Consider the following 11859-nt stretch of genomic DNA (forward strand, 5'->3'; position numbering starts at 1 on the left):
CCAATTTGTGTCTGTTGTTGTTTTTAAATGTTTTTATCCTTTATGTCTCCACAAAAATTTGCAATATTTTGTTACTATAGTAGTAAGTTGGGATATACTGTATTTTCTGAAGTGCCACCCGCTTTATATGGTATGTCTTTTCTGCTTTGATGTATTAATTTACTTTCTCTTACCATTAGGGTTGAGCACTCTTTGTCTAGATTTTTTGTAGTGCCTTGTCTCTCATTTGGTAATATGGGACCTGCCATTCCGGGCGATCGGGTGCCCGGCGTCACGGGCGACTCAGCCCCAGGGACAACCATGATTGGTGCTGTCTCAGACAGCACCAATCCTGGTTAAATTCCGGGATCACGTCCCAGAATCCCCCTGTATCGCTGTGATTGGCTGGTCAGAAATGACTAGCCAATCACAGTGATCATGGAGGTGGTGGTGGTGGGGGGGGGGTGATTCCGTGGCTGCATAGAAGTAAAGGATGGCTGCTGTGAGAAACAGATGGAATATGGCATAAAATTATGAAACAGATGGGTTATGGCATAAAATTATGTCACTAGTTGTCCCAACCAGCCAGGAGATGCTTAAATGGTGATGTCATAGAATTGTGGAACACAATTGGGGATGGTTTTGCAGAGTGTGTCTATTGGAGTGTCCATACTAAATATGCGGACCATATTACAACTTGTCCTATTTTTTTGTGTTGCGGATTGCGGATCCGTAAATTTACAGGATGTTTGAAAAGCAATATGGAAATTAATGGATTGCAAAGGATTCAGTTTGCTGATCAGCAAATACTGATGGAAAATACTGATGTGTGAATGAGGCCTTAGGCTATGGTCACACTTGGTAAGAGACCAGCTGTTCTGTGATCCGGCCGGGTGATCTTTAACACCGCTAAGTTCTAATGCAGGCGAATCCGCGTGCGCCCGCTTCAGAACTCCTCCCTGCACACTATGGAGCTTACGGCCGCTCTTTTTTGGGGCCACGGTGGAGTCTTTTCTATTCAGGCATCTTCTCTTCACTTCCTGGTTCTGATAATGTGCCCACCCACTGTCTTAGACTACATGGACCAGCATGCTATGCAAACCAGAGCCAGCCCCCTGCTGCTAATGTCTCCAACAATTCTTCTAGTTACCTCCCCTGCCCAGTGATGCTGCTGGCTGCAGACACTCTCTATATAAGGCAGTATACCTTATCTAATATACTGCTGTTTGTCTATAACAGTCAACTACTATACTTATTGCAGCTGCTTGCAGCATTGGGTCACACAGACATATGGATCCTGCAGCTGGACTACAAGGACTGGGATTGAGTGGGGGTGGGGGCCGGGCTTGGTCCTCACCTACAATGCTTTCTGCCCCATTCTTTCCCATCTGTGTGACACCTTCAGCCCTGCTAGACATAGAGGGTAACACATTCAGCTCTGGTACATGTGGGGGCAGGTGACACATTCAACTTTGCTATATCTAGGGGGGTGGTGACACATTCAGCTCTGCTACATCTGGGGGACTGGGGACACATTCAGCTCTACTATATCTGGAGGGTGGTGACACATTCAGCTCTCCTATATCTGGGTGGTGGTGACACATTCAGCTCTGCTACATGTGGGCGGTGGTGACACATTCAGCTCTCCTATATCTGGGGAGCCATTCAGCAGCTATGGGGGGGGGGGTTCTATTGGCTGAGACAGTGCATGTGATGGAGGTTCTGCCGAGCTCCGTTATTGGCCAGATAAGAACATGTGACAATTGGACCAATCAGAATACACATGCAGATTAGTCATGTGGAGCAAGTGCTGCCTAGTGTCAGGAAGTCAGTGTGTGATGTTTTGGCACAAAATGGCTCCCAAGTTCGTGGTGTCAACAGTAATTAAATATTTTAGAACTACATGACTTCCTGGGCTTCAGGGAAGGGATGAAAAGTGCAGGAAAATTCCTGGATTGGTACTAGAAGCACATGTAAGTAATGTATAACTTGGGGAAAGGGAGAGAATGGAGAGGAAAACATTTAAACCAGACAACCCGCTTAAGTTTTATGGGTTTAGAAAGTTTAGTTTGTAATTGGATTGAAAACTGGCTTAATGACCATACCCAGAGAGTGGTGGTCAATGATTCCTACTCTGAGTGGTCCCTAGTTTAAAGCAGAAGTCAAGCGAAAATTTTTATTAAAGAGGTTATCCAGCGCTACAAAAACATGGCCACTTTCCCCCTACTGTTGTCCCCAGTTTCGGTGGGGTTTTGAAACTCCGTTCCATTGAAGTAAATGGAGCTTAATTGCAAACCGCACCTGAACTAGAGACAACAGTAGGGGGAAAGTGGCCATGTTTTTGTAGCGCTAGATTACCGCTTTAAGATATTGTATTGCCCCCCAAAAGTTATGCAGATCACCAATATACACTTATTACGGGAAATGCCTATAAAGTGCTTTTTTCCCTGCCCTTGCTACTGCATCAAGGCTTCGCTTCCTGGATAAAATGATGTCACGACCCGACTCCCAGAGCTGTGCGGGCTGTGGCAGCTGGAGAGGATGATGGCAGAGGGACACTGAGGGACACAGGGTACTGGAGGGACACTGTGCATCCCTCTGCCATATGGCAGCTCAGTTCCTTTGAGGTGAATGGAGCTAAGTTGTAAAACCACACACAACCTTAGGGCAGGCACTGTTTTTGACAGAGTTGTCATGTTGGGATTGTACATGTATGTGCAATCAAAGATATCAGCTGCTAGATATCTGTTTCATTCTTGATCTATCTTTCTATCTACCTATTTCATCTATCTATCTATCTATCTATCTATCTATCTATCTATCTATCTATCTATCTATCTATCCATCTATCTATCCACCTGTCTCATTACTATCTAAAATCTAATATCTCTCTCTCTGTCATATCTATCTATCCATGCAGCTATAGCAGTGATCAGAGGTGTAGGGCCCTAGAGCAAATTTTAGGATATACAAAAAGCAAACAAAAATATAATGTTACCATAGATAACATAGTTTTCTATGGATGATAGCACTGTATATTTCTAAATAACAGTCACAGCTACCAAATTTACATCTGCTTAAAGGAAGCAAATATCACAATACATGTTAGGGCTTGGCCACACCAGCGTTTTTACATGAAACTGACGGATACGTTCATTTTTTGTAAACGGATAGCTAAAGAAGGATTTGCTAACGGATGTCAACGGATGCAAACGGATAGCCAAAAATGTTGGTGTATCCATTTATTTTAGTAAAAATTGCTTTGCACTCAGGGGAGAGGGGAGCCCAGACTCTCTGCTGTAGCCAAAGGGTGATGTCTTCTGTTTCCTGGGGACTTTGACTAATGCAGACAGTCTGGGCTCCCAAAGCCCAGACTCTGTGCAGAAGACAAGCAAAATTCACATGCTGTCCTGACTTGAATTTAAAATCGACGTAAATAAAAAAAAATAAATTGTAAAATAAATTTTTATTCTAAAATCAACAAATGTCAATAGTAAAATTAAATTTTTCTCCAAACATAACAATGTTTGGATCCATTGTAAAATATTTCACTCCAATAAAACGTTTATTAAAACAAAACAATACTTTTTTTTCCCCCAACTTTTTCCAACAGGTTGAGAATGTTTTTCTCCTTTATAACTAGAATACTAGGAGTATCTTTGAAAAGGATTTCCCAATCCCTGTCTGGCCATTGTTGCTCTGTCACTTATATTGCGACGTCCAGATTGGTTTTCTTGACGTGTATGGTTGCCAAAGGGATTTGGAGTTTTAAGGGAATAGGAATCAGAAAAAGATTGGACATGGTGGGTTAGTGGTGTGGCAGGGGTGGGAAAAGATAAGGAGGAGTTGAAGGATTTGGAGAGGTTACGGATGGGGTGGTAGAATGCGGAGAGGCTTTAGCCAAGTTTTGGCATGGTGTGGAGTGGCAACTTGGAGGTGGAGGTGAAGGATTTTGTCCCATTGCTCGGGCACTGGCTGGAGAATTGGACAGTGACCTTGTGGTTGGTTGAGCCAGTGAGCTGCTTTGAGGATTGTGGTACTCAAACAAGAGGAGTAGGTTTGCGGGCATTTCTAAAGACTGGGTACTGGAAAATGAACGTGGTGCAGGAGGCATGGGGGGAGTATGGTAATTCTGGGGTTGGGATATGGGACGAAATGTCTGTTGATTAGACATGAGTGGTACACATGACCCAGACTGTGGAAAACTTGTCTGATGGGACATATGAGTGGGGCTGTGAATAAGATTGGTTAGGTGCAAAAGATTGTTGCTCGGATCTTTATTGATAATAGGGCTGTGGAAATGAGGCTCTGAATGGTTGGTTTTGACGCTGCAATATCTCACAAATGTTGCTATTTATGCAATTTCGGAGTTTATACTGCTGATCTGGTGTCATTGTGCGTATATCATCAATAATCGTTAAAAAAAATATTCTGTTGGACTTAAAGGGCCAGAATAGGTAGCATTGGATTCTAGGCGCTTTAAACGGGCCAAGAACTCTTCTTTCAATTTTTCTAGTCTCACATCAACAGTTAACAATGCATCCCTGGTGACCCTTATCAGATCCTCCCACACCTGTGGATGCCTTCTTCCAGATCTACCAGGCATAAGCAGACTACTAAAAGTTTTCCCAATATTGGTGGAAGATGCTGCAGCATTTGTCTGTGTGGGATTGTCCGCTGTTGACACCAGATCGGGAGTCTCTCAGCGTGGTTCAAATGTCTCTGCTTGTGTGTCCTCTGTCGCTCCCTCCAGTATCAGATCACGAGCACTGCCAACAGTTCTGGAACCAAAAGGTACAGTGTGTAAAAATCAAAGTATGTATTATGATTTTACAAAAATATATCAAGAATTTAAAAATACGTACAAACGAAGTTGTGCACATCCAAGGCATTCATGTATCTGTATGTATTTCGCCTTGTAGCACCAGAGCCATTTGGAATGATTTGATGCTTATGAAAGTCTCAAATATATCGGTCCCTCATTAACCCCTTCACGTCAGCCATCTGTATATATACGTTCCTATTGCACATGCCCCGTGCAGTAGAAATGTACATATACGTTCCGACTTTGACGGGGCTTTGTGATGAGAACTGGATTGCTGCAGGGACAGCGATCCCGTTCTCATCTGTGTACAGCACCGGAGATAATGAGGATAAGCTGCGATCACGCAGCTGACCCCCATTAACCACTTAGTGACCGCCAAAACGGCGGTCACTAATGGGCCGGTGCCGCCGCTGTATTTCATCTCCCCCCACCGTGAATCCACGGTGGGAGGAAATGAAATAAGTAAAAATCAGACCCCAGATCAGCCCCCTAGTGCCCCAGTCACTAACCCCCCCTCCCGCGGCGGCCATCGGATCCAAGATGGCCGCCGCGATCACTGTGAACAGACTAATGTCTGTTCACAGTGATCAAAAAAGAAAAATGAATGAAAGCCCCATGCTCTCCGCCACCGGAGGTAGCGGAGAGCATGGGGCAGTCATCGGGACCCCCCCTGTGGAGTCCCGGTACAAGCGATCAGCGGTATATACTATATACCGCTGATCGCTTGTGCCATGTGCCGCCGGCACTTTTTATCCCCTGTCACCATGAATGATTGGTGACGGGATAAAAAGTGATGTCCCCCCACCCCCCAAGTCGCCCCCCACCCCCCCTGTCACCCCCGTCCCCCAGTCACCCCCCCTTCCCCATATACTCACCGGATCCACTTCCTCCTCGACGTCCTGGCTGGTTATGAAGTGCGCATGCGCTCCACAACCAGCCAAGCTCTGAAAATTTAAAGTGACAGAGACCAATTTGGTCTCTGTCACTGAACTATGATTACTGTGATAGAAAATATCACAGTAATCATAGTAATACAGTGAAAATGAATGTATAAAGTACAAAAAGTGACAAACATACAAAAAATAAAACACACACTTTTTATTATAGTAATAATTACAGTTTACTCCCAAATTACCCCTAACCCCCCCCCCCCAGATTACCCGTAACCACCGCAGGTTGCCCGTAACCACCGCACGTTGCCCGTAACCACCCCAGGTTGTCCGTAATCACGTCAGATTGCACGTAACCCCCCAGATTACCCGTAACCACCGCACGTTGCCCATAACCACCGCACGTTGCCCGTAACCACCGCACGTTGCCCGTAACCACCACACGTTGCCAGTGACCCCCTCCAGATTGTCCGTAATCACCCCAGATTGCCTGTAACCACCCCAAATTACATGTAACCACCCCAGATTAGCTATAAGCACTTCACTCTATCCGTAACAATTCTAGATTGTCTGTAACCCCTCCAGGTTGCCCCTAACCACCGCAGGTTGGGCATAACCACCGCAGGTTGGGCATAACCACCCCAGATTGCCCGCAATCATGCCAGATTACATGTAACCCCCCAGATTGCACGCAACCACCGCAGGTTGCCTCTGACCACCGCACCTTGCCTCTGACCACCGCACGTCGCCTCTGACCACCGTACGTCGCCTCTGACCACCGCACGTCGCCTCTGACCACCGCACGTCGCCTCTGACCACCGCACGTCGCCTATGACCACCGCACGTCGCCTATGACCACCGCACCTTGCCTCTGACCACCGCACGTCGCCTATGACCACCGCACATCGCCTATGACCACCGCACCTTGCATCTGACCACCGCACCTTGCCTCTGAACACTGCACCTTGCCTCTAACCACCCCAAATTGCCAGTGACCCCCTCCAGATTGCCCGTAACCACGCCAGATTACAGGTACCCACCTCAGATTACCTATTAGCACTTCAGTTTATCCGTAACCACAGCAGGTTGCCTGTAACCACCCCAGATTGTCCGCAACCACCCCAGATTGTCCGTAACGACAGCAGGTTGCCTGTAACCATACCAGATTGTCTGTAACCACAGCAGGTTGTCCGTATTCACCCCACGTTGCCCATAACCACCCCAGGTTGCCTCTAACCACCCCAGGTTGCCTCTAACCACACCAGGTTGCCTGTAACCACCCCAGGTTGCCGTAACCACAGCAGGTTGCCTGTGACCACCCCATGTTGACCGTATCCACCCCAGATTATCCGTAACCACCCCAGATTACCCGTAACCACCCCAGACTGCCCGTAACCACCCCAGACTGCCCGTAACCACCCCAGACTGCCCATAACCACCTCAGACTGCCCGAAACCACCTCTAGATTACCCGGAACCACGCCAGATTACCCGTAACCACCCCACATTACCTGTAATCTAATTTTTTTTATTGTATTTTAGTAACTGCGCTATTCTAATAACTGTTACTAGCTGCGGTTTTGCTCCAGCAAATTGGCGCTCCTTCCCTTCTGAGCCCTGCTGTGTGCCCATACAGTGGTTTATGCCCACATATGGGGTACCGTTGTACTCAGGAGAACCTGCGTTACAGATTTTGGGGTACATTTTTTATCCTGTTCCTTGTGAAATTTAGAAATTTCAAACTAAACCAACATATTATTGGAAAAATTCAAGTTTTTCATTTTTACTGGCCAATTTTGAATACTTTCCTCCAATACCTGTGGGGCCAAAATGCTCATCCTACCCCAATATGAATTCTCTGAGGGGTGTACTTTCCGAAATGGGGTGACTTTTGGAGGGATTCTATTCTGTAGACACTACAGGGGCGCTGCAAATGCACCTGGTGCTCAGAAATTTCTTCAGAAAAATCTGCAGAGAAAATGCTAATTGGCGCTCCTTCCCTTCTGAGCCCGGCTGTGTGCCCATACAGTGGTTTATGCCCACATATGGGGTACCGTTCTTCTCAGGAGACCCTGCGTTACAGATTTTGGGGTGAATTTTCTCTCCTGTTCCTCGTGAAATTGAGAAATTTCCAACTAAAGGAACATATTATTGGAAAAATTCGAGTTTTTCATTTTTACTGTCTACTTTTGAATACTTTCCTCTAATACCTGTGGGGTCAAAATGCTCACCACACACCAAGATGAATTCTTTGAGGGGTGCACTTTTCAAAATGGGGTGACTTATGGCGAGATTTTACTCCGCTGGCACTACAGGGGCACTGCAAACCCACCTGGCGCTCAGAAACTTCTTCAGCAAAATCTGCATTGAAAAAGCTAATTGGCGCTCCTTCCCTTCTGAGCCCCGCTGTGTGCCCATGCAGTGGTTTATGCTCACATATGAGGTACTGTTGTACTCATGAGAACCTGCGTTACAAATTTTGGGGTACTTTTTTTCTCTTGTTCCTCGTGAAATTAAAAAATTTCAAACTAAAGGAACATATTATTGGAAAAAATTTGAGTTTTTCATTTTTACTGTCTAATTTTGAATACTTTCCTCTAACACCTGTGGGGTCAAATTGCTCATCCTACCCCAAGATGAATTCTTTGAGGGGTGTACTTTCCAAAATGGGGTGACTTATGGTTTTTTTTCTCTCTGCTGACACTACAGGGGCACTGCAAATGCACCTGGCGCTCGGAAACTTCTTCAGCAAAATCTGCAATGGAAAAGCTAATTGGCGCTCCTTCCCTTCTGAGCCCCGCTGTGTGCCCATGCAGTGGTTTACGCCCACATATGGGGTACCGTAGTACTCAAGAGAACATGTGTTACAAATTTGGGGTGCTTTTTCTCTCATGTTCCTTTTGAAAATGAGAAACTTTAATCTAAATGTATATATTATTGGAAAATTTTAATTTTTCATTTTTTTACAGCCTAAGGCCGGTTTCACACGTAGTAACAGTGCGGGCGTTAAAATTTCTGTCCCGTACATCTCCGGGTGGTCTGGCGGCTGTATTTGAAAACCACTTACGGTCTTATCGTAAGAGTCCGGCCGTAGTGTCATGATGTGTCTTGGCTTGTTTGGCCCCGCTCAAAAGCATGTATTTGATTCATGAATCTGCCCCCGGGCCAAATAAGCACACCCACATCCCTATAAAATCTCCGCCCACTCGCGAAGTACGCCCATATGCTTGTAGTGTTTTGAATGCCAAAAAAATAAAAAAAAAGATGTCTGATGGCGCTAATAATGCGCCCTATGGGCCAGCCCGGCGTATGAGGCTGCGCCGCAAGCACCAGCTCGTGGTGCTTTCGATCCTGTGGAAGATGCGTAATTATTACCAGCGTTTGTGTGTAAGTCTCTATATATTTATTTTTTTTTTTTTTTTTTTTTTTTTTTTTTTTAAAGCTTTATGTAACTTATTTCAAACTAGCCTTACAAACTGTTTAGGCTTATAATCCGTAAAACATTGATTTAAATGTATTGTTTATGCAAGCTCCCTTAAGTACTGTTGACCAAAGGTCCTTAAATGCAACTGTGTAATAATTTTGTGACTAATTGAGATGTCTTAAAAATAATAAATTTAATTTTTGAAAAATTCTTCTCAGAGGCAAAAAGACGCAGAGCAGCGCCGTCTGCAGGAGGTGGGACGGCGATATTGGGTCCACCCCATCAATGTTCGGAGGGAGACCCGGGGCCACATTGGTTGCCTGTATGATGATTTGCGACGGTATGTCGATTAGAATACATCAAAGTCGTCAAATCTTTGAATGTAATATTGCAAATGTAAAGGTTACTGTCCACAAATGTTTACCCCAAAGTCCATAATTTTATTATGTTTTTTGTTTATCCTTACAACGTTTGATGTTAATTTCAACATTTGTAAACCGTATGACATCTTCCTATGATGTGTGTTTGTGTGTAATATTAGTGATCAATATTTTTCTTAATTTGTTGCAGACATCCTGACAAGTTCCAGGACTTCGTGCGCCTGCCTATGGAGGCCTTTGATAATTTACTTTCCATTTTGACCCCACATCTCCAGAGACAGGACACCTACATGCGGAAATCCATCCCTCCTGTGGGACGTCTGCTCATAACGTTAAGGTGAAGATGCTTTATTTTAATGCGAACTATTTGTTCATGTAATTGTAGTGAAATCTAATATAGTGTTAAAATATGTAATAATTTAATATGTAGCTGAATGTGAAATAGAATCATAAAATACTATTTTTCATTTTTTCACAGATTCTTGGCGACAGGGGAGAGTTATGTATCGTTGCACCTCCAATTCAGGGTTGGTACGTCCACCATCTCTGGAATTGTGAGGTGCACGTGCGCCGTGATCTGGGAGCATTTGCAGCCCATCGTGATGCCCAGTCCGACCCGGGAGATTTGGTTGCAGTCAGCAGCAGGCTTTCAGTCTGTGGCCAATTTCCCCAACTGTATAGGGGCGGTTGATGGTAAGCACATACGTGTGAAGCAACCACCGCGATCAGGATCACAGTATTTCAATTATAAGAAATTTTTTTCTGTGGTCCTGATCGCGGTTGTTGATTCCACGTATCGTTTCCTTGCCATCGACGTCGGCTCCTATGGCAGTACTGGGGACTCCCGGGCGCTACTGAGATCAGAGTTTGGGCGGCGCATACTCTTAGATCACGTGACTCTACCTCCTCCCACTCCTCTTCCGGGTACCACGCATCCCGCTCCATTCGTCATGGTAGGGGATCAAGCCTTCCCTTTACTCAACAACCTGCTGCGCCCTTACCCACGGAGAGGGCTGGATGAACGGGGGAGACTATTTAACCGGAGGCTGAGCCGGGCACGTAACTTCGTGGAGTGCGCCTTCGGGATCATGACTAGTCAGTGGAGAGTGTTTACCACTGCCCTGCAGTTGAAATTGGCCACAGTTGACATGGTCATTAAAGCTGCCTGTGTTCTCCACAACTACCTTCGGGACTATGCTCCCACCCCGGAGGTGAACGTGGAGACACTGCCAGCTTTTAGTGCCCCTATCAACTATGGCCAAGGGAGACAACTCAACCGCGGGATAGTGGTCAGGAACCTCTTTGCTGACTACTTCATGACTCCTGAAGGCGCCGTGCCCGTGCCCCTTTCACAGCCTCCCTTATGAGCCACGGCCACAGGACTGATGTTTTCCCGCATGTATGTCACCTGTCTCTGGGATGTGTGTTTTTTTATTTTCTTTTGTTGTTTGAACCCGATGTATTGGTTGATATTTAATTTTCATTCTCTTTTTACTAAAACAAAAAATATATTTTCTTATTCGACTAAACAATGTGTCTGCCTTTTCAATGTATGTAAAACATGTTGTGTGTTCCCACATAGTAGTGTTCGAAAATACACATTACCTCACTCGATATACTACTGGCCAGTAATTATCGAGCATGGTCACATCATGCTAATGTTAATTGTATAGTCCTTTGAACCTAGTGTGCTGAAAGATTGATGTGATCAAAACATGTGCATTTCCTATGGAGTGACCAGCAGGGTGCGCACTATATGTCTAACTTTCTAGTGTGGGATATGTAACAGGATCTGATATCTTCTAGTGCCACAGTCCATCTCACTTCTTAACAATCACTATTAACACACCACATATATCCCTCCACACATCACCCAGGTGCGCCAGCTGGATGTGGTCTACTTAGGTTGCGGTTCAAAAATATTATTTTATCATCCATTTTTTTTCTGTAAAACACAGAAGAGTGTATTCAAAGATTAGAAATCTCGCTCTTTACTTGATCACCTGTTCCTTGTCTACAGTCATCTCCTGGATTTCTTATCCAAAATCCATCACATCAATCTGCCAGTGTAAACGCTACATTATGTAGTTTATTGTGTGTACGTTTATATATCCTCCACTTTGTACATAATGACCACATGCTGGATGTCCTGCAGGAGGAGATTTCTACTACCATCGGACATAGAGCTCTATGTGGAAATGATAGTGTCATGATAATAACATTAATGTCCCAAAATATGTTAGTGCTCATCACAAGCCTCTCCTGCTCTGCCCACTTCCTGCCTTGGCTACAGATGTCAGCATAGAGCAGGCTCAGACCTCAAAAAGAAGGAATCGCAGCATTCACTACATCTTCGCTAGTG

At 45.1% G+C, this 11859-nt stretch overlaps 1 protein-coding gene across 1 annotated transcript; it reads left to right on the plus strand.

Annotated features, from left to right (window-relative positions):
• The first annotated feature begins 9339 nt into the window (after positions 1 to 9339).
• On the plus strand, positions 9340 to 11023 carry LOC138787300 (uncharacterized). The gene is made up of 3 exons (XM_069964529.1): positions 9340 to 9457; positions 9688 to 9834; positions 9976 to 11023. Exons 2-3 carry the CDS (start codon positions 9725 to 9727, stop codon positions 10862 to 10864), a joined length of 999 nt encoding a protein of 332 aa, XP_069820630.1. The 5' UTR covers positions 9340 to 9457; positions 9688 to 9724; the 3' UTR covers positions 10865 to 11023.
• Positions 11024 to 11859: the final 836 nt, after the last annotated feature.

Source organism: Dendropsophus ebraccatus, chromosome 3, assembly GCF_027789765.1.
Source record: "Dendropsophus ebraccatus isolate aDenEbr1 chromosome 3, aDenEbr1.pat, whole genome shotgun sequence".
In the NCBI taxonomy this organism is placed as follows: domain Eukaryota; kingdom Metazoa; phylum Chordata; class Amphibia; order Anura; family Hylidae; genus Dendropsophus; species Dendropsophus ebraccatus.